Source organism: Apteryx mantelli, chromosome 15 (assembly GCF_036417845.1).
Source record: "Apteryx mantelli isolate bAptMan1 chromosome 15, bAptMan1.hap1, whole genome shotgun sequence".
NCBI classification, from domain to species: domain Eukaryota; kingdom Metazoa; phylum Chordata; class Aves; order Apterygiformes; family Apterygidae; genus Apteryx; species Apteryx mantelli.
In genome coordinates this window covers 20,924,469-20,943,089 of record NC_089992.1, presented here as the reverse complement: position 1 = coordinate 20,943,089, position 18,621 = coordinate 20,924,469, and the positions used below count along the sequence as shown (strand labels likewise).

Here is an 18,621-nt window from a genome sequence, read left to right as displayed (position 1 = left end):
ATATTCTACTGTTTGCACAGATTCTCGTCTAGTTTAATGAAAGACTGAAGAAAACAACAAAGTCTCAGGTCAATTAAAACTTCTCATTTTCACCAAAATAAAATAGCAAGTATTAGTGGTTTTTTTGGCATAGCACAGAAAACCCTTTCTGGTACAGATGTTACCTTAAAATCATCATAACCATTAACTTTCTCAGCTGCAAAGTAAAACATTAATAAAACGGAACAGAAACCAACATTCAAGGGATTTAAAGACAAAAATCCGTCTTAGGCAAGGAAGTGAATCGTTACCTTACAAGCTGTTAGCATGTCAGCTACTGCTTTGCGGCTCAGATTCGCTGTAGCAATCACATCCTCCTGTCTGCATGAGTTCCCAGCTGCAACAGCTTTGGCAGTTGCCATGGTGATGCCTTTCGTCATCCGGATTGATTCTTCAGGTGATGATGTCTTTTCTGGAACCTCGTTTGACTGAAACACCTGGAAGTGAAAGCAGAAGGAAATCCTGATCCCCTTCAAATCAAAGCAGAACAACTCAACCCTCGAAAAAGAGACAGCAGCTAGAAGCAGCCTTCAAATGGCAGGAAATTAGAGACGTATTTGGAGTAGTTTGATATCATTCATGCCTGTCCTGAGTCTGGTCCTGATAAGCCTGCACACCTACAGACAACCACAGGAAACAGCAAGCTGAGGGAAGCACACAGTGGAAGGTTAACCCATTCCTCTCAAAGGACGACTCTGCCATTAAACTACCTGCATCACAGTTTTTACAGACTGCTGTTCAGAGTGTTACAGTATCAAAAGAATAAATATTCCTTTAGTTATATTCTCTTTTTCATCCTGACTGCTGCCTAGGTGGGTCTAGTCACATGAGGATCCTTCCCCAGCAAAGGCTGTGCCCTGCCAAGCCCTCTCTGCCAAAATCAGCATTGTGCTGGACAGACCGAGAACATCAATAAAATATTCAAATGGCTCTTAAAGAAGTGGCGGTGGAGGAGGGTAGAGCATTGTCTCTTACGCTATACTTAGTCTCCCTTAGAAACCTAAAGATATAATTGTGCAGGGTAAATCGTGACACTTGGATCTGAAAATATACACCACTTATGAATACCAGAATACACTAACTGTGGTAAGATATAGACAACAAGAGCTGGTTAACCTTACTTTTAAGCTCAAATTTCCTTTTCCAAAGCTTTATTCTGTATTTACTTGCCATTCTTTTACCCTACAGGAGCATTTCAGAGGGCACAATTAATCTGGAGAGGTTTCTCCACTACACACAGAGCAAGCAATGCTTTGGGAGCATCTCTTCATCTCCTCAAGCAGGCTGGGGACCACAGAATCCAAACGTCTAGACGAACATTAGCCTGGTCCTTCCCATGCTCCTAGTTTCTCTCTAAAAATGGAGGCGATGTTAAAAAATAAAGCCTAGTTAGATGTGTGAAGGAAACGCCTCAATTTAGCTCAAATTCAGCCTCTGGAGTGCCAGGTAAAGCAGGGGGCACTTTACTGAGGATGTGCGCCATCCTGGCTACCTCTGTACCCCCCCATCACTCTGCTTCTCTCCCCGTGAAAGGGCTGACAACAGCAGCAGCAGCAGCAGCAGCAGCAGCAGCAGCGGCCCATTCTGTAGTAACGCTGACAGAGGGAAAAAGGAGGAGAAACATTTCAGAAGAGGTACCACGAGACTAGGAAAACTGATGTGATAAAGCACAACCACTCAACTATATATCTGGACAGTTTTTAGATCAGAATTACGGGAAGGATTATAATTTTGTTTTTAGTTAGCCAGGTCTTCATGCAGATGCACGACAATCCCATGCACTAGAAATCATACAGAGCATTCCAGATCAGGTACTAAATCAGGAGGTTTTACTACTTGCATAGTAGACACTGCAAGAAATGCCCATAATTGTGCGCAAATGTTTATTTTAGTATATTTTTAATAAAAATTCTTTTCTTCCTTACATCAGCATTGTTCATGCAATGAAAAATAAATATTCTATGGAGAGTGCTTGACAAGTTAAAACTGTGTCAGCATAGTTAGAGGATAAAAGTTCTTAATTCACAGACTATACAAGAAAATATTTTCTGATGAAGACTCTGTCTATGCATCTTTTTCTAAAATTTATTTTAAGCAAAGAAAAAAAACAGGCTTCTTCATGTACCCACAAGTATTAATTTATGTCACTGACTAGCATACTAGGAAAACACTAACTGAAAGCAGCAGCTGGAGGTTATACCGCTCTATCTTAAAGACAAAAAAAACCCAAAAAACAAAAACAAAACAATAGTCAAGGCCTAACATCTAATTTGGGAGAAGATTCCATGCTGTTTTTAATTCCTGCTCAGACAAAATATTAGATATGAGGTTATTTATCACTGGTAATACGATTTCATAAGAAAGAAAAAATAGAAATAAGATTAAATTGCAGGTGCAATAAGGCTTTGATGCTGAAGAAACATTTCCAAAGCCAGGATCAATAAAAAGCAAATAGCATTTGACTCAGAAAATAATATCAGTAGCAAAAGCTTAATGTCTAAAGAACAAAGAACCAGTTGCTTCCAGATTTTTACATGACAGTAGCATCTCAAATCTCACAGTGGGGACTGGTGACATCTGAAATTAGATAGGCTTAAGTGACATGTAATTGTACTTTCAGAGCTGATTTACAACAGGTGGTAGGGACCAAACTGCATCTAACTCACTATAGGGCAGTAAAACATAGCCTGAGAAGCCCCTGGGCAGCCTAGCTTGATTTTAAGGGTATACTTTCAAAAGCTGCCATGTATGACTAGTCTATTCTTTACCGTGAGTTCCTGTTTGATGTACTCAATTGTGGCCTCCAGAGCTCTTGTACCTCGAGTAGCTTCATCTTCTACTGCTTTAACTGTCTTCAAAAGTGATGTTACATTTGTTACCATAACCTGAAAAAGAGAGGTGCAAAGCCAAAAGATGCATAATTCCTTCCTCCCATTTTTCAGAGGCAGGGTGGTTTGAAACAAGACAGAGTAAGCTATCTAACATTAGTACCTCTAATACGGCCCAAGAGGCTGCACAGACTGTATTGGTTATGGGACTAAGTATGACCTCTCCTGTTGGTCACAGTTTTTGAAAGCTCCCTGTAAGTTAGAAGAATGTAGCACAACTTATTGCAGACTGGTGACATCTTAAATACAAGTGTCCTGGCAAAGATTTTACAAAAATGAAAACTTCACAAAGTTTCCAGGGTAGATCTCTCATTCAGATTAATTATCTTAGCATCTTTTCTTCCCACTCAGCTTACACTATAACTAGAAAGAAATGTGAATGCAGGTACATTATGTTTGAGAGATTCATTACATTCTCTGCAACCAGAAAAACAACTGAACAAACACCACTCTCAAACCCAATTCAGAGACAGTATCAGTGCTGCTGTTCCTATTAACAAACCCAGTAGTTCAGATGCAGAATAACCCAATTCTTTTTGTGATTGCTATGCCTTTCCCTATACCCCAGCATGCTGACAGACAAGTGATGCCTTATCAGCACACTGGAGTTCTTCAGAATTAAAAAAAAAAAAAGGCAGGCCAGCTTCCTGGCAATTAGGACTGAAAACACAGATAGCCCTTCAAGCAGAAGGGCAAATAAGCAACTAGCTTTCTTGATGAGATCATTTTCTTGGGTCATTTTTAAGGAGTGCCTTTACGGTGCACTGTTCTCATCTGCTCCAAAAGCAACAGAGGCGCAGGTATTTCAAGCAGGCAACAGACACGGGCGTACAGTATCTTGCTGCCAAGCAGAAAGATGAAAGCCACCATGACACACTCATAATAGGAGAATTCAGAGGTAACACTGCCTAAATCTCCACATACGGGAAGATTTTGTAGATACTAAACTTCAAGATGCTTGTGAGGCAAATGTCATAGTATATCTCAGACACAGGGAAATTAAAGCACAAAGATATCACAGCAAGTGCGGTGGAATCAGTGCGAGGTTTGAGCTCAGACACTTACGTGCTTCTTGGAAACGTCTTCTAGGAGAAAGGAATCAGAAGTGTACGATAGCCTGCTGCAGAACACACAACTCAACCTTTTTTAATCTAAGCAGCACACCAACATGCTTAGCCTGAGCACAAAAACCCACCCTTAGTGACACAGGCTTGCAGAAGAAGGAGGGTTTTCTTCAGAAAGATTAGAGCTCTTTCACCAAAACCACAAAAGTCACCCTACAGCCTACAAAAACACAGTTTTCTTGGAAACTCAATTGCCTCATTACCTAGCTCTATCATCCCAGGATGCTAGTGAAAAAGATGAGATTTCAGTGAATCAGAAATTGCTGAAATCCAAGCTTTAGATGTTTAGCAACAGTGATGCTACAAATATTTTCAAATAAAATGCAAGACCAAACTTTTACCTTGGCAGCCCCCTTCAGCTGGTACATAGATGGATCATCTGCTGGTTTGCTGGCAGCTCCTTTGGTAGCACCAATGAGATCAGAAAGGGCCTTTGCAACATCCTTAATAGCATTGATCAGGACAACCTATGGAAAGGAGAAACACAGAGGTGAGGCTCAGTCAAGAGAAGGAAGTGTGGATGTGAGCATGCTTTTTACAGAACTCCTAAACAAAACTCAGTGCTGGTAGGTAAAGATTATATGATATACAAATACCACCACCCTCTACCCCAGTAAAACATGCCATATTCTGCAAAATGAAGAGCCATGTTTATAACTATGGTATTTCAGACACTGGTCAGAAACTTCCTGTGAAGAAACTCAAATGCTGATTGCAGGTGGGATTTCCCTCCTATGAGCCTCCCTTAAAGACGATTACTCTTCTCAGTGTTCAACACCATTGGATGGAAGTGGGATGACAGCAAAAAAAAAAAAAAAAAAAAAAAAAAAAAAGAGAGAGAGATTATAGGCTTACAGTCTGATTCCACCTTTCACTGTCAGCTGTGAAATTAGCTACTGAAAAGATCAAGTGTACTTGCTAGGTGTTAAGGGACACTTTTGCGCAGGGAAAAAGATGTTGAATCTCTGTAAGAAGCCCTACAGAATTAAATGCTGAATAACTTGCTTGGCATTACAGTCAAATATAGATATATTGCCTCCTAAAACCAAGATCAAAGAAAGATACAATTCCTAGACAAAATACAGATACTATCACAGCCTTATTAATTATTTTAGGGTATTACTGGAAAGATTCTTTACTCCAAATCCTTCTCCTTTGTCCTTTCCACTAATAGAAGGTCAGACATGTAAGGATCTTGCTGGAATTCGGCAATACCAGAACAATTGTTCGTTAAAAAAAGTTTACATATGCATGAAAACAGAAAAGCTCAGAAAAAATAAAAAGAGATTTGTGGACCAATCACTTCAAAACCTGCATTTCTGTAGCATTTAAAAAAAATAGGAACACAGCTTCATTTCAGCCTGTTTGTACTTCACTAACTTATACAGAAGTAAAATCTTTTCTTTTCCCCGAAAGTTTCCTTGTTCAACTGCCTGCATTGCACAGCAAGACATTTGAAGCTCTATCACACCATGTAAAAAAGTTTTGCTTCCATGGAAAAATGATGTGATGATATCTCATGCTAACCTATTAGAAATGCTCCATTTAAGACATACAACGTGCCTACTACTTCAGCTTAACCTTCTCTGAACCTGATTTCAGAATATTATAAAGCAGCAATATAAAATTTCTCCAAATAAATAATTACTCCTGCATAATAGCTTTCATTCCAAGTATTGTATTCTCAGCTTTTACATAGAGAAAAAAAACAATGTGTGATAAATGTTTTACACTGGTCTACGTTGCTAGTTTAAGGAAATCTTTCCATAAGAAAAGTTTCAGCAGGGTTTTCCTGCAGAGCAATATCTTTGAAGTTCACGCTAGAATGGTATAGGTCAAACGAAACAGGATACATAACCCTTTCAGTGCCTCAGACGGATTTTTTCAAATTAATTTGCCAACACAGGCACATCTGCAACATGCTTGTCAACCTCCATTTCACCAAGATCCAAACAAGAAACAGAAGAAATATATGACATAATCCACACTGAAGGCTTAAGTTACTGAGTTCAATTAAAAACAATTCAGATATAGCTACAGAAGCCCAAGAGCCTGCTGGCCTATAAAAATAACACACAGGGCACAGCCCAGTTGTAAGCTCAATGAATAGCTTTTAACTGATGCAATCTATTTACTACAAAATAGCTTTTCAAAGGATGAGTCAGGAGGCCCTGACTTGGTAAAACAAACAACCCCCCCCCCCCCACGCACTTTGCCAAAAGCATCCCAGCAACAACACACCTATGAAATACATGGAAAAGGCTTATACAGCGGCTTGTCTAGTTCCACTCAATGTGTTAGGCTCTTGAGTGTATTGGGGGGGGGGGGGGGGGGGGGAAGCAATACCTGACTAAACCTGAAAAAATCCCAGAGGACAAACTCTACTGTGTTGTTTGAAAGTACAAGTCCCACAAAATCTTATTAAATGAAAACTCTTTCTCTACCCCCACTTTCTACTTCTTTCAACTCCCCTGGTCTCTTAAAGAACATCACAAAAATCTTAAACATCTCACCTGTGTTTCAGGATCATCTGATCCCAAGCTGGCTGCTCCCAGTTTTACTACTTCTGCAAGCTGGGTGATGGTATTAGCTGATGACTGAGCTGCTTGGGCCAGTTTGTCCTGACTTGAGGCAGCACCGGATACCAGCAATTTGGTATCTTCAACTAAAGCTTTTGCTGTTTTCAGGATGTTTTCCCTGTAAGGGAAAAGAGGAAGCAGGAGAGTGGAAAAAAAGAAGAGGAAAAAAACGTGCTTTTCAATGTTATCCTGACTAACAGCTACATAAAAGAGCTGATATAAGTCATCATACCAGTGTCTACTCATGATAATCTTAGTACCACAAGTTGGGTTGCAATTAAAACAAACAAAAAAACCCCCTCCAACCATTTTAACACAGTTGCATTATGTTTCAGGCTGTAAATACAAAAAGATACAAGGCAGTTCAGTGAAATAACCTCCTCTTGAAAAGAAATACCAAGATAAGGCAATGAAGGTAGAGCGCATGGGTTTTTTAACATGCAAAGAAAATGTGGCAATGCTGCAAGGAAACTAACAGTTGTCAAATGTCCACCTTAACACGTATATTGTATGGAAAAGAAAATTATTTGTGAGGGAGGTCGTAGCAAGAATGACAAAAGGTGCAGAGAATGCGACTAATGCAGGGTTCATTGCCCTCTGCACCCCCTCCCACACACATTGGGCAAACAAATCTAAAGCAACATTTGTGTGAAAAGAAACTATTCTGAGTAAGCACTTCATAAAAGAAAGCAGTTAACTGGGAGTTTGAGAACTAGAATCTTGTTTATATAAAGTGTCAGCCTAAAAATTAATGGCACCTGCATGAAGAGCCAGCTTCCACCATTTTCAAAGTCACTCACTGTAATGGAGAGACAGTCAGTAATTCCAGAGTTAAGCATTAAATTCCAGTGGTGCCACCCTAAGTAACATATTAAGGAGCTAAAAGGCCTTCATTCATCTTCATTTAGCTAAACTGAGAATATCTTTTTTTTTTCTTTTTTTAGTCTAGAAACTTCATATCAAACACTTAACAGCTAGTATACATAATTTATGTTCAAAGGGATTTAAAAGAAAAACTTAAAAACAGTATTCACCAGTCTAACCTAGAGTTAAATTATGCTCTTCAACATGAAAAGTTTTCAAGTCTCAAAACAACTTGCTCGCCTGCCTCCTTCCTAAACAAGAAATCTGCTTTGAAGAGCAAGAATAAAATTTTTGGTGCAACATTAAGATGTTTTGGAACAAGAAGAAACTGCCAAATTTACACCAAACAAGCCAAATCTACACCAAAAGACATGGCATTCACTGCTGGTCAAACCCATTAGATTTTCTATTTTTGTTTGTTTGGTTTTAAGTAAATGGGCTAAAAAGATATTTATAATTCACCGTTCTTTAAAAGATGAAACCATTTGGGGCCCAGTCTTCAACATCTGCCTATAAAGCAACTAATAAACTCATTAACCTGGTGAGGTTAAAGCAAACAAGCCCTGATTTGAGCTCTGTACAATAGCAGCAACTTGCATATCTTTGCACCTTTCCTATTTGTTGAGTAATGGCAAGGTGGAAAATAAATGCTGGACAAGCAACAACTGTGTAGGCCAATTAGGCTACTAAGCAATAATTCAGTGTCTTTACTATGAAGCCCTGGGTTTTACTGCAAAGGAAGCAAGTCAGATGCTGCAAATCTCAATATTCTTAAAAATGCAGTGGGATTATTATATTCCAGATGCTACTAGAAGGAAAAACTGTGTTCTCACTCCCAAAGGAGAGAATGTGTGGCACAGCTGTGCCATTTCCAGCACTCCTGTCCACACAGTGTTAACCATAAGCATTACTTAGCAACACAAACAGTCAGAAAATGAAAAACAATTCGTGGAAAAAAAGTGTATTAAAGATTCCTCTTCAGTGTCATGGACAGCTAATTTTCCCTACTGGAATGACAGCGCAGGGTAGCCTATGCAACAAAATGGCTTGATTACCCGCCACCGCCCCACTTCCCCCCCCAATATTGCTATGAGTGTGGTCTTCTGTTGAAGTTCTCTTGGCACATATTCTTCAGCTGTTTAAAATTCTTCCTTCACACAAATAACCAAAGTGAAGTTTGTTATCCTCTACCAATACCCCACTGCCTCATCTCACTTCATTCCTGGAAATTTAGAAAGATTGCCAGGACAATAAAGCTGAAAAAAGCATCCCCATGTGCCTTTCCTTCTGCCAGTTTGCCTGTTCCCCCATGCACATGCTCGTCCATCTTTTCCATTTACACTGACCTGTGGTCTGCAAACGATTCGTTGTTCTCTGCATTAAGGGTTCCAGCAGTAGCAAACATGATGGTGGTGTCTAGATCTGCGATTATTCCAGACACAGCACTGGCTGCAGTAATACAGGCCTGCGTGCCTTTGTTTCCTGCTTGAAGGGCAGATAAAACTAAGGAAACCTGGAAACAACATAAAACAAGGTGGCCGTTAAAATAAAGCCCCCATTATCTGCTGTTGAATTAAGCTAATTCTTCCAATGTAAATTTATATTGAAAACAATAAGTGAAATTCATTTTGCAGTCTTATTTTTGCAAGTTTTAATAAACCTCTTTCCCCTTTCCCTTGCTTGCTCTGTTTGTGCATTAGTCATTTTGATCATTTTTTCCATAGTAGGAAGCCTGCTATTGGCATTTGTCATTCATGCAAGGACAGGCATGGTACACAATAAAGGAGCAGATCAAAGCCTTAACTACATCTGCTCTGCGTATAAATAATGGTACTCCACAATCAATAGTTTAAGCACTCATCTTCCATATACGAAAGGAAAAGCTTCTCCAGGTACAATAAATAAGAATTCCAATTATCTTGCAACACTCTGTATAGTCAATAAGGACCTAGCTGCATTTACTTTAGTGTCAAAATTACTTTTCTGTGATTTCTGGCACTGCTTGGTAACATGATCATAAGGATGAAAAACTCTTTGTGATTCAATGATGTTATATAGACAATATTAAAGAAGGTGCATCTCTATGAGCTGATGTTATATAACTCATATGGTCCTGCTACTGAGGTGAGGCGAGATCTCTCCTTTTGATAAACATCCGACTTGCACGAAACATGACACCACCACAATGGCCCAGAGCCGATGTCTCTTGCTGTACATTGCCACACAGCAGTGCTATGATGTTAAGATACCACCGTCACTCCACTTCCCCCTCAGGGAATGGTCACTGAAAGCCAGCTACCATCTGGTAACAAACACCTGCATCTAAACGATCCTTTAGATCAAATGCATCCTACACGCACACAAAACCACGGCGTTACCACACTTGGCACCTTCAGTACTTTCAGATGGCAGCAGGGAGAAGCTGGGAATTTCGGCTAATGAAACTACTGTGGGCCCATCTAGAAGAGTACTCTGCAGGAACTGTTCCATGGGCTACAGGTAAGAGGGGCAATGAAATAGGTTATGATAGACACAGGGAATTAGACAGGATTAAGGAAAGAGGACAAAAGCATAAGGTTTTGTTCTTCACCAGGGCAGTTAGCAGTCTGGCCCCAGATTACTTCAAGACTGTCTCAAATTAAGGGGGACTAGAGCTAGCAGTTCTGCTCTTCAGACAGAAGGAAGCTCCCTCTCCATCACAGGATGAAGCACCAGTTCGAACTTCCCTGAAATACAGTCACACACAATGGAGTGAACTTCTGTCAAGATAGATGTCAGCAACAAAATACATTAATAGCACAGGCAAACACCAAATCATGCCTTTAAGTTATCTTGGTATCAACTGTAATGCCAGACAAATGGAAGGTATATACTCTCTGAACTCAAATACTAAAATATTATTGTATTAGGAAAAAAAACATACGAAAATATCTAGCTTTACATCTATCAACATTTTTGTCTACTATAAAAGCTATAATTCTCTATTTCATCCAATTAACATTCTATTTACAAAGCTCTGTAGCTGGGATGCCATCCTTATGCCATATTACAGTCCTAAATATGGCTTTTGCAAAAAGGATCCACATGTGGGGATATGTATCTCAAATACAACAACTCTTCCTGATGGTGTATTCAGATTCAAACTTCTCCCTGGACAGTTTCCTTGATTTAGTAATCTTGTTTTGAGCTTTAACACTTAAGATACAGCCTGCCCCTGCATAAGTTTAGGACTGCTGATACTCCTGGGTCATGGCATGGCAAAACAGCCATACAGCTGACAGCATATTAACACAGGCTGAGAAAGGGATATCTGGTGAAACCTAAATGGAACTGACACTTGACTTTCAATTTTCATGGCCAACAAAAGGGAGAGAAGTCAAAAAGGCTTACTAAAGGCAAGCTGCACAGTTTGAAATGCATCTGTTTTCAAAGACCAAGAAAAGCCAGACAATCTGAACATGCGGATCTAAGTGGGTTAGCATGAAAGGGAGGACGTTGCTACGTGAAATAATGTGTCCTCAACCAACCTCAGCATAACAACTATGGATATACTCTTTCCCAGGGAGTGCCTCATAAGATAACATTACCATCTTATTTTTCAGGGATTGGCTTTGGACTAGCCTCCCTCTGGTATCAGGCCACAGCTTTGTTACAAGACATGAACAAGAATAGGACTAGCCTAGTACATGAATCTGTGACTGTACTGCACACAAAAGTAAAAAGTTACTGTAATTCAGCTGCTATAATTCCAGTATTGTAGTATAAATGTAAAGTACAAAAAAAAATTCGGACCCGTATAATTTGACTAATTTACTTCATGGGGGAATGTGGTGGACAGACACTGTGGGGCAATACAAGGGGCATCTCACCTTTTCAGTCACAGCACGAGCACATTCTATCAACTCCCTTTTGGTGTAACTGTCTGAAGGGCAAATCTGGAGGGCTCCAGCTTTTTGTACAAGGAAAATACAGCCGTGACCAAGATCTTGCACCCGAGTCCTGATCTGGAACCCTATCTAGATGGTAAAGGAGGTACAGGGGAAAAAGAAGTAAAAGCAAAGTGAATAAATAAACACAATGCTGGTTTCAAGGCATTTAGGATGGGTAAAAAGCATGCATTTGCTCTACACTACTCAAATGGGACTGAAGAATATATGATTTGGTTCATTCTTTGTGGAATATCACACACATTCTCAGTTTTCCAGAACTGACCACATGTGAAACACTGACAAGAGCTGCCCTCACTGCTTCTGGTTTATTATTAATCTTACAACATAAGCTGTGTGGTCCCTGTTCACAAATGTGTGCTAGCTTTAGTACCTGCATGTACTCAGGCAAATAATTTTCTGTTTGGATCAACAAGGAAGCAGGAACCGTAGCCATTAGTTTCACAAATGAAATTATTTCTACTTCAAGCAGAAACTCACATGCATGAGGGTCATTCTATTTAACAATATCAAGCTGAACACAAGCCATTGCTTTTCATTTAGCAACTGGGCATCAGGATATTTAAAACACCTGAATGATCTTTCAGTGGTGAAATGTAATTACTAAGTGAAAAAAATTCTTTGGAAGTCATTTGTCTGGATAATCTGATACATCTGGTGATGGTGAGATATCCCCTCACCCCAACTCACCAAAGCTTTGTTATGCCCCATAAGGAATTATTCTCCACAGGAATTCAATTAAAAGAGGGGGTTTATTTAATTCTGCTCAGAGCAAAACTGCAGCACCTACTGCAATTGGTTAATACACTTGAAGCAAATAGCATGTATTCCTCAATTAGCATGAGGAGCTCAAACTGTGGGGAAACTCCCCCCCATCATATTCTGATGCTAAGATATGAAAGATGCTCAACAGCAAAAGACAACTTTGCTGCTACTTTCTTTCTGCATCTCACTTTCAGGACAGCAAGATATACTTGAAATCGCTTGTCAGTAAGACAAAAAGTGTATTTGTAATTCATCAAGCCAAATGAGACTTAAAGAAAATATTATAATAAAGAGTTTGTTTATATTTGCAAGTTGCCTGCAAGTGATATCCCCAAGACATTCTGGAGATTCTTTTCTGGTCTACAGAGTTGTCAGCTGTTCAAGTTGTCTATTTCTTAAGCTGAACTGAGCTTTTGATTGGAGGTTTCTGTTCTTCAAGCAGAAAATTTTTACAACAGGGCTTATAGCATGAGAACCCACACTTTTACAGTAAAAATTTATTCCTTTTGTATAGTCCCTGATGCTTCTTAAAAAAAATTGGATGATTCATAGCAGTCCTAGCAGAAAACTTGTTCCCTAGATACTTTCCATACATCAAGAGCAACAGGAGGAGTTAGGAGAAACAGAAACTAAACCTGTTTAAAGTTTTGAATGTTCACTGAAAACATCTTACAGTAACACCTAATTCCCTTCCTTACACACCCATGTGCACAAGTAATGATTTCATGCCATTTTGAAAAGATGTACAGTTTTGCTACACCAGTTGCTCCATTCTATCCAATGAAAACAAACTCAGAATTCTGGTCTTGGTGCACATGCTTGATGCATTAAATTACATTTTTACTGAAAACATAGATCTGAAGAGAGAAATCTGTATAGCCAAACTGCATCTACAATTTTGACTTGAATCATGGCATGGTTTCAACAAAGCAATGTTAGGCCAATTAAAATTCCTTTGAAAAACAGATGTGTTGTCCTGCCCCACATTTCTAGTGGGAGTGGGGCAGAAGTAGCACATCCTTCCACATATCAAACAGAGCACACATGCTACGGACATCTCTGGCACACAGACAAGTGGCTAGCAAAGCAAAGGCAGTTCTCCTGCCTGGAAATGCATTTACTGCATTTGTTTTAGAATCATCTCAGATACATGTGAGAGAAAACACATTACCACATGGTTCCAAACCAGTTATCTTTTTGACCATACAAGAGATGTATCAGACCTGGGGATGACTGCAGCTCTGTGAGGTGAATTTCCCTTGATATTTTGCTCTGCATTTATTTTATCACCTATGGTAAAAGAACACCTATGTTGACACCACTGTGTACATAGAACGAAGAGGTCTAAAAACTGCAGACCTCCTCTGGTTCAGCTGTAGCTGCAGCCATCCGGCCCTGGAGAGCCAAATGCCCATAGTCATTGGTCATTTGTGATGCAAGTCCTCCCAACTCTTCGGGGTTAGTAACCGACTTAGTCATCTGAAAAAAGAACACAGGCAAAAGAAAAAGAAAAAGACAGGCATGAGAATAACTTGTTAATACACTCCAGCCTAGAAGCACACTCGTTTGTTTGGCCACACTGATGAAATGGGGGAAAAACACTTGCTTTTTAAGGGATCTGCCTCCCAGCAAGAATTCCATGAGCAAACTCAAGCAAACATGCTTTATTAGAGTCATGATAATCAGGCACTTGCAGAACATACGGAGTAATCAAAGAGGAGCAGTTAGAGGTGGTAATTCACTCTTTAACATAGTGAGGGAATAGGCCAGCTAGAGTTACTCAGATTGGATGGGGAAGCAGGTCTTGTCTTTCACAGCCACCCCTTCATTTTGTCAAAGGTGAGCTAGTCTGTGTCAGTCTCAGCTGGCATGACATGGAAACGGAAAAATTCTTGGGATCAAGGCAGAACATCTCATCTTTTATAAAGATATGGGAAGGAGGGCAAAGAAGAATAACTAGAACTATGCAAAATGCCTTGGTAGAACGTCAGTATAAAAAAACACCTCTCCAGGAAAACCTACCTTTTATACAAAGATATTTCTTCTTTCCTCAATTTATGTTAGCAAAACCCATGATATTCCATCTTTGGAGCAAAACTAGTTTTGGACAAATTCCTACTGTTTGCAAATAAGCTATATTATCATAGACTGCAGTATCATCAACCTTTCTTGACTGCAACGCAAAATTTTTTAAGCACATCTCCATAGAAAATTGTTTTACCTAGCATACAAGGGAGCCCCTCCCTTATTCTTCTGAAAAACCCCAAATACACAACACCCTCCCCCAAACTCTTCAAAACTTAGTTATCTTAAACATCACTGAAACAAGACAGACTTGATTAAGCAAGTTTCCTCTTTTTTTCTTTTTAATCCAGCTAAATTACAGAAATCCAAGAAAACAGAAACTTGACCTTTTGATCCATATTTATAACTATTAGAGTGGTCTCATAAAAATCTGATCTCAGTTCATGGGCAAAGTTAAACAATAAGCAAACACTGTGAAGGGCTAATCTAAATAAACAAGAAACATAGGACAAGATTTCAGTAACAAATGAAGGGCTGATCAAAACATGTTGAAATATATATTTTTTAATTTCTCATACAAAAAGCCAAATAAAAAGTATTTCAGCTTACATTTCACTATACAGGTCTTAGGCCAGAGAGCTAAAATCACCACCAACTTCCAAGTTAGATACCTTTTCATTAAAATAACAGAAACTTGGCCAGACAGCTTTTAAGTAGTGCTAGTAGACTGCTTCATGATGAAGCTAATGAAATGAGTTGATTGGCCTGTTTTCAACTTTTAGAGGACTCTGTTATAAAATATTCTGGCAGAGACAAACCTTGTTTCAAACAGAATCAGGTTTCAGGTCAAATCAAACTTCTCACAAAGGAGGGAGAGTTATAAACTCTGCTAAAACTTAAAACAGAAATCTGTCTCCAGGCCCATGCTGATGCAAGTGATAAAAGCTATGCATTGATAGAATCAAGCATTGATAGTATCCTAACTTCTCTCCCCCCAAATTAACAACCATTTCTTTTTGCTTCCTTATAATTATTCCCGAAAAGTGTATTTCCCTATCACAGTGAATCCCACTACATTCTGCCAAGTAGTGACTTAGCCTCTTGATGGCCATCTGTTTCCATACTGGTTTTCTTGGACAAAATGACAAGTTAGAATACCACTTTTTTTTTTTTTTTTTAAAAGAGGGCTTTGTAGAATAGCCAGAAGACAACCCAGAGACCCAGCACTCCTCTTCTGGACAGCCACCCCTTCCATTGTGCGACTAAGACTCAACAGTTAAATCTACAAAACCATAACCTCTCTTGTTGATTACCCCTATATAGATAGGCGTATTGGAAATCAATATCACAACATTGTATGTAACACTGTGTAAAGCATTTCATGTTCCTTGTGTGTGCACAACAGCTTTTACTATCTCTAGCCAAATTTCTTACCATTTCTTGTGCTGTTACAGCAATGGCTTTAGAGTATTTCACCACAGTGGTCTGATAATCAACAAATGTTCCCCTGGGATCTGGAGGTGTACCTTCATCCAGCTCCATGAAAGAGGGAAAAATATGAAAGAAATAACCTCATAATAAATAACATCTTCCACTTAATATTAAAACTGTATTGTATGTTAATTCTTATAAAATATCTCTAAATATATAAAATCAGTGCACAAGCATGTATGGGAAAACTCAGAAAAGACCTAGCCCAATGTCAGTATAGAATACAACTTGTACAGAATTTACAGTGCAGTGTTTTCAAGTTCAAAATTAACTTTTTGTGCAAGTTCAAACCACCTTTGGTACTCTGCTAATCTAAAAGTTAATGTGCAATGCTTAACGCTTTAAGAGCCAAAAACTTGAGACAGGAAAAGCCAGTTTTTTGGTTCAGCGCAGCCCGTTTGCCTTCTGCAATTGTACATTTCCAGCACAACACTTTACAGAAAGTAGCAAAACACTTCAGTCTCTGCTATCTTCCTTCTGGGATGAGTTTGTCCCAAAACAGACTTGTTGATCACTTAGAAGACTAATTTAAAAGATAATTAAATATGGTGATAAACCTAGGTCATCTAGGCTTTTAATTTTGCTTCTTCTATTTTTCCTAACTACCAGTGTATTACTGAATAGAATAATCTTCCAAAACAATTCTACCCACTGGTGCTGTCTATTTTGGTAATGGAACATCCATCCCACATATCAGTTTGATTTTGAAATCCGTGCTATTTTTCAAATATTCTTTAGGTTTACTGGGGTAGTGTGTCATTTATCACATGTCGCTGAAATGAATTAGCACTAGCTCTTTCAGCTGCTACACTGTGGATCAGCTTTCAGATGCAAGGCAAAAAGCATTCTAAATATCTATGCTCACCTTGCTCATTGCCTCTGCTATTGAGTCTACCATACCACCAACCATGCCTACTTCACTGGCAGCTTCATTTAAGGTAACCATTATGTCATCCACAGCCTCTTTCATCAGCTGGGCCGCCTCTGTGATTGCATCGTGCGTATGTGATGCCTGGAGTGGAGAGAATGGGAAAAGAAAGAATATTAGGGACTGTTCTGTGCACAAGTCAACATCCGGTTTGAAAGTGTTATTAGTTAATGCAACATCTAATAGTAGCTTTGAAAACCTTGTCCAGCATCAACATTGATGGAGAAAAGCTGGCTGAAAAAAGAAACGCAATACTGAATAAGAATTACTTGGGAACATATTAAGACCTTCCCTAGAACAGATTAGGAAAGTGATTAGTGTTTAACAGAAGAAACAAAGTTAGGGAAAGGCAAAAATACACCAGATGTTGAAACAGTCTACTCTTACACCAAAGCAAAAGTGCAGAAAATACCTTTTTTCTGCATTTCAGACACACACACTACAAAGGCTGTACGCAAGCTTGCCCAATTTCCTTCCTCAACATATTTACATGTAAAGACAATGAATACCCCTGAGCTTCAGTAATTTTTAAGCAGTCTACTAAAAATTGCACTGCTAAGGGCCTTGCCATGACTGTAGTATAGGGCCTAGGGTATAAAAAGTATGAGTGTATATATACACATCTGTGTTAATATGTATGTATACATACCTACACATACATACACACATCTATAAAGTTAGACTAATGCATAAGCATAATGGAAGGGTCTTTTGCATATACTAGCATGTGTATGTACAACCATTAAAGCATTCTGTAGGAGTTAAAACACTTGAGGGCTTCTTTAATGACAATATTTCTTGATGCAGGTAATCAAAACAGACTTCAATAATCAAAACCCTACTCTCATTTGATTTGGAGCTATATCAACAAGCTTATTTTGTTATTCATATGAACCATATAATCAGTGAAAAATGAAAAGCCAGCCAGAAAAAAAAAGCCTACATAAAATAGAAAAATCACTTCCCTTTTAATATACATTATTATACATTTCATTTTTATGAACAGATTCTTGTGATGAAAATGATACAATTTTTAGATAATCAGTTATGAACAGCAGAGAACATGGAGCTTCAAGATGAGATTTTAAAAACAATGGCAATTAAGAACTCTGGGTTTGGTTTATCCCAGTTTCACTCATGCAAATCCAGAAAGCAGATTTTAGTTTGCAGTGTTTCAGATGGGTGAAGACACAGAACTGACTGTTTTCCATCTTGAAATACTGTTTAGTTCCCCAGCCAAAGTTGGAGGGAATGCCATTACTTCCCTACAAAATCCTCATTAGCAATGAGCAGAGATAATCCTAAACAGTGTTTGGCTCTTGATTCTGACGAGACAATGTAAAAATATCCTGGCTAAAGACATTTCAGAAGAAAAGGTCCACCAGAATAATAATCCAACAGTGTAATAATTAAAGTCTAGTTGCCTCCCTGTTTATCAACAATTTATACAGGACCTAAAGGTAATAAACTGTTTTATTCTGGCAATAGAATTCTTCTACATGTGTCTAAATTGATGTCTTTGGTTTGAAATATTTTCCTTTTTTACTGAGAAACTCACAAATCTTTCATTTCTGAGTTTCCAAAAGCTACCACCAGCTCAAAGATAGCAGCGTAAGTTGCCAAAATTACCAATATGCCCTCACAAAGCATGAACACAGAAATCTGCATCTCATCTTTCTCTCTCTTCTATAAAGGCTCTTAACTTCTAGAAAAGATGATGGCATTTACATAACCATTAGTGTGGAATACATAGCCCATCATCCCTACAGGCCACTAACAGAAAGTTTCTTCTCCATAAAGTTGATGCAAGGTTTTTAGTTTCTCCATTTCCTGAACTCAGGAAGAAAAAGATTGTTGCCAAGAGGAAGAAAAAAAAAAAAAAAAACAAATTTTACTAAGGAGCTGTTTTGAAAGCACACATTCTAGCCCAGCTGCTTTGTTAATCCAGTCAAGTACATTTAGTTCAATACT

The 18,621-nt window shown here is 38.7% G+C and overlaps 1 protein-coding gene across 1 annotated transcript in view; it reads right to left on the bottom strand.

Moving 5' to 3' along the window:
* The window catches only part of TLN2 (talin 2), a 245,453-nt gene that overhangs the window by 32,919 nt on the left and 193,913 nt on the right, over positions 1-18,621 (bottom strand). Inside the window, exons 45-53 of the mRNA XM_067305763.1 lie at positions 16,588-16,734; positions 15,666-15,767; positions 13,566-13,685; positions 11,364-11,510; positions 8,841-9,007; positions 6,565-6,748; positions 4,393-4,518; positions 2,808-2,924; positions 291-476 (exon numbers count right to left, since the gene is read on the bottom strand). Of these exons, the coding sequence (XP_067161864.1) occupies positions 291-476; positions 2,808-2,924; positions 4,393-4,518; positions 6,565-6,748; positions 8,841-9,007; positions 11,364-11,510; positions 13,566-13,685; positions 15,666-15,767; positions 16,588-16,734 (1,296 nt within the window). The remainder of the gene's footprint in view (positions 1-290; positions 477-2,807; positions 2,925-4,392; positions 4,519-6,564; positions 6,749-8,840; positions 9,008-11,363; positions 11,511-13,565; positions 13,686-15,665; positions 15,768-16,587; positions 16,735-18,621) is intronic.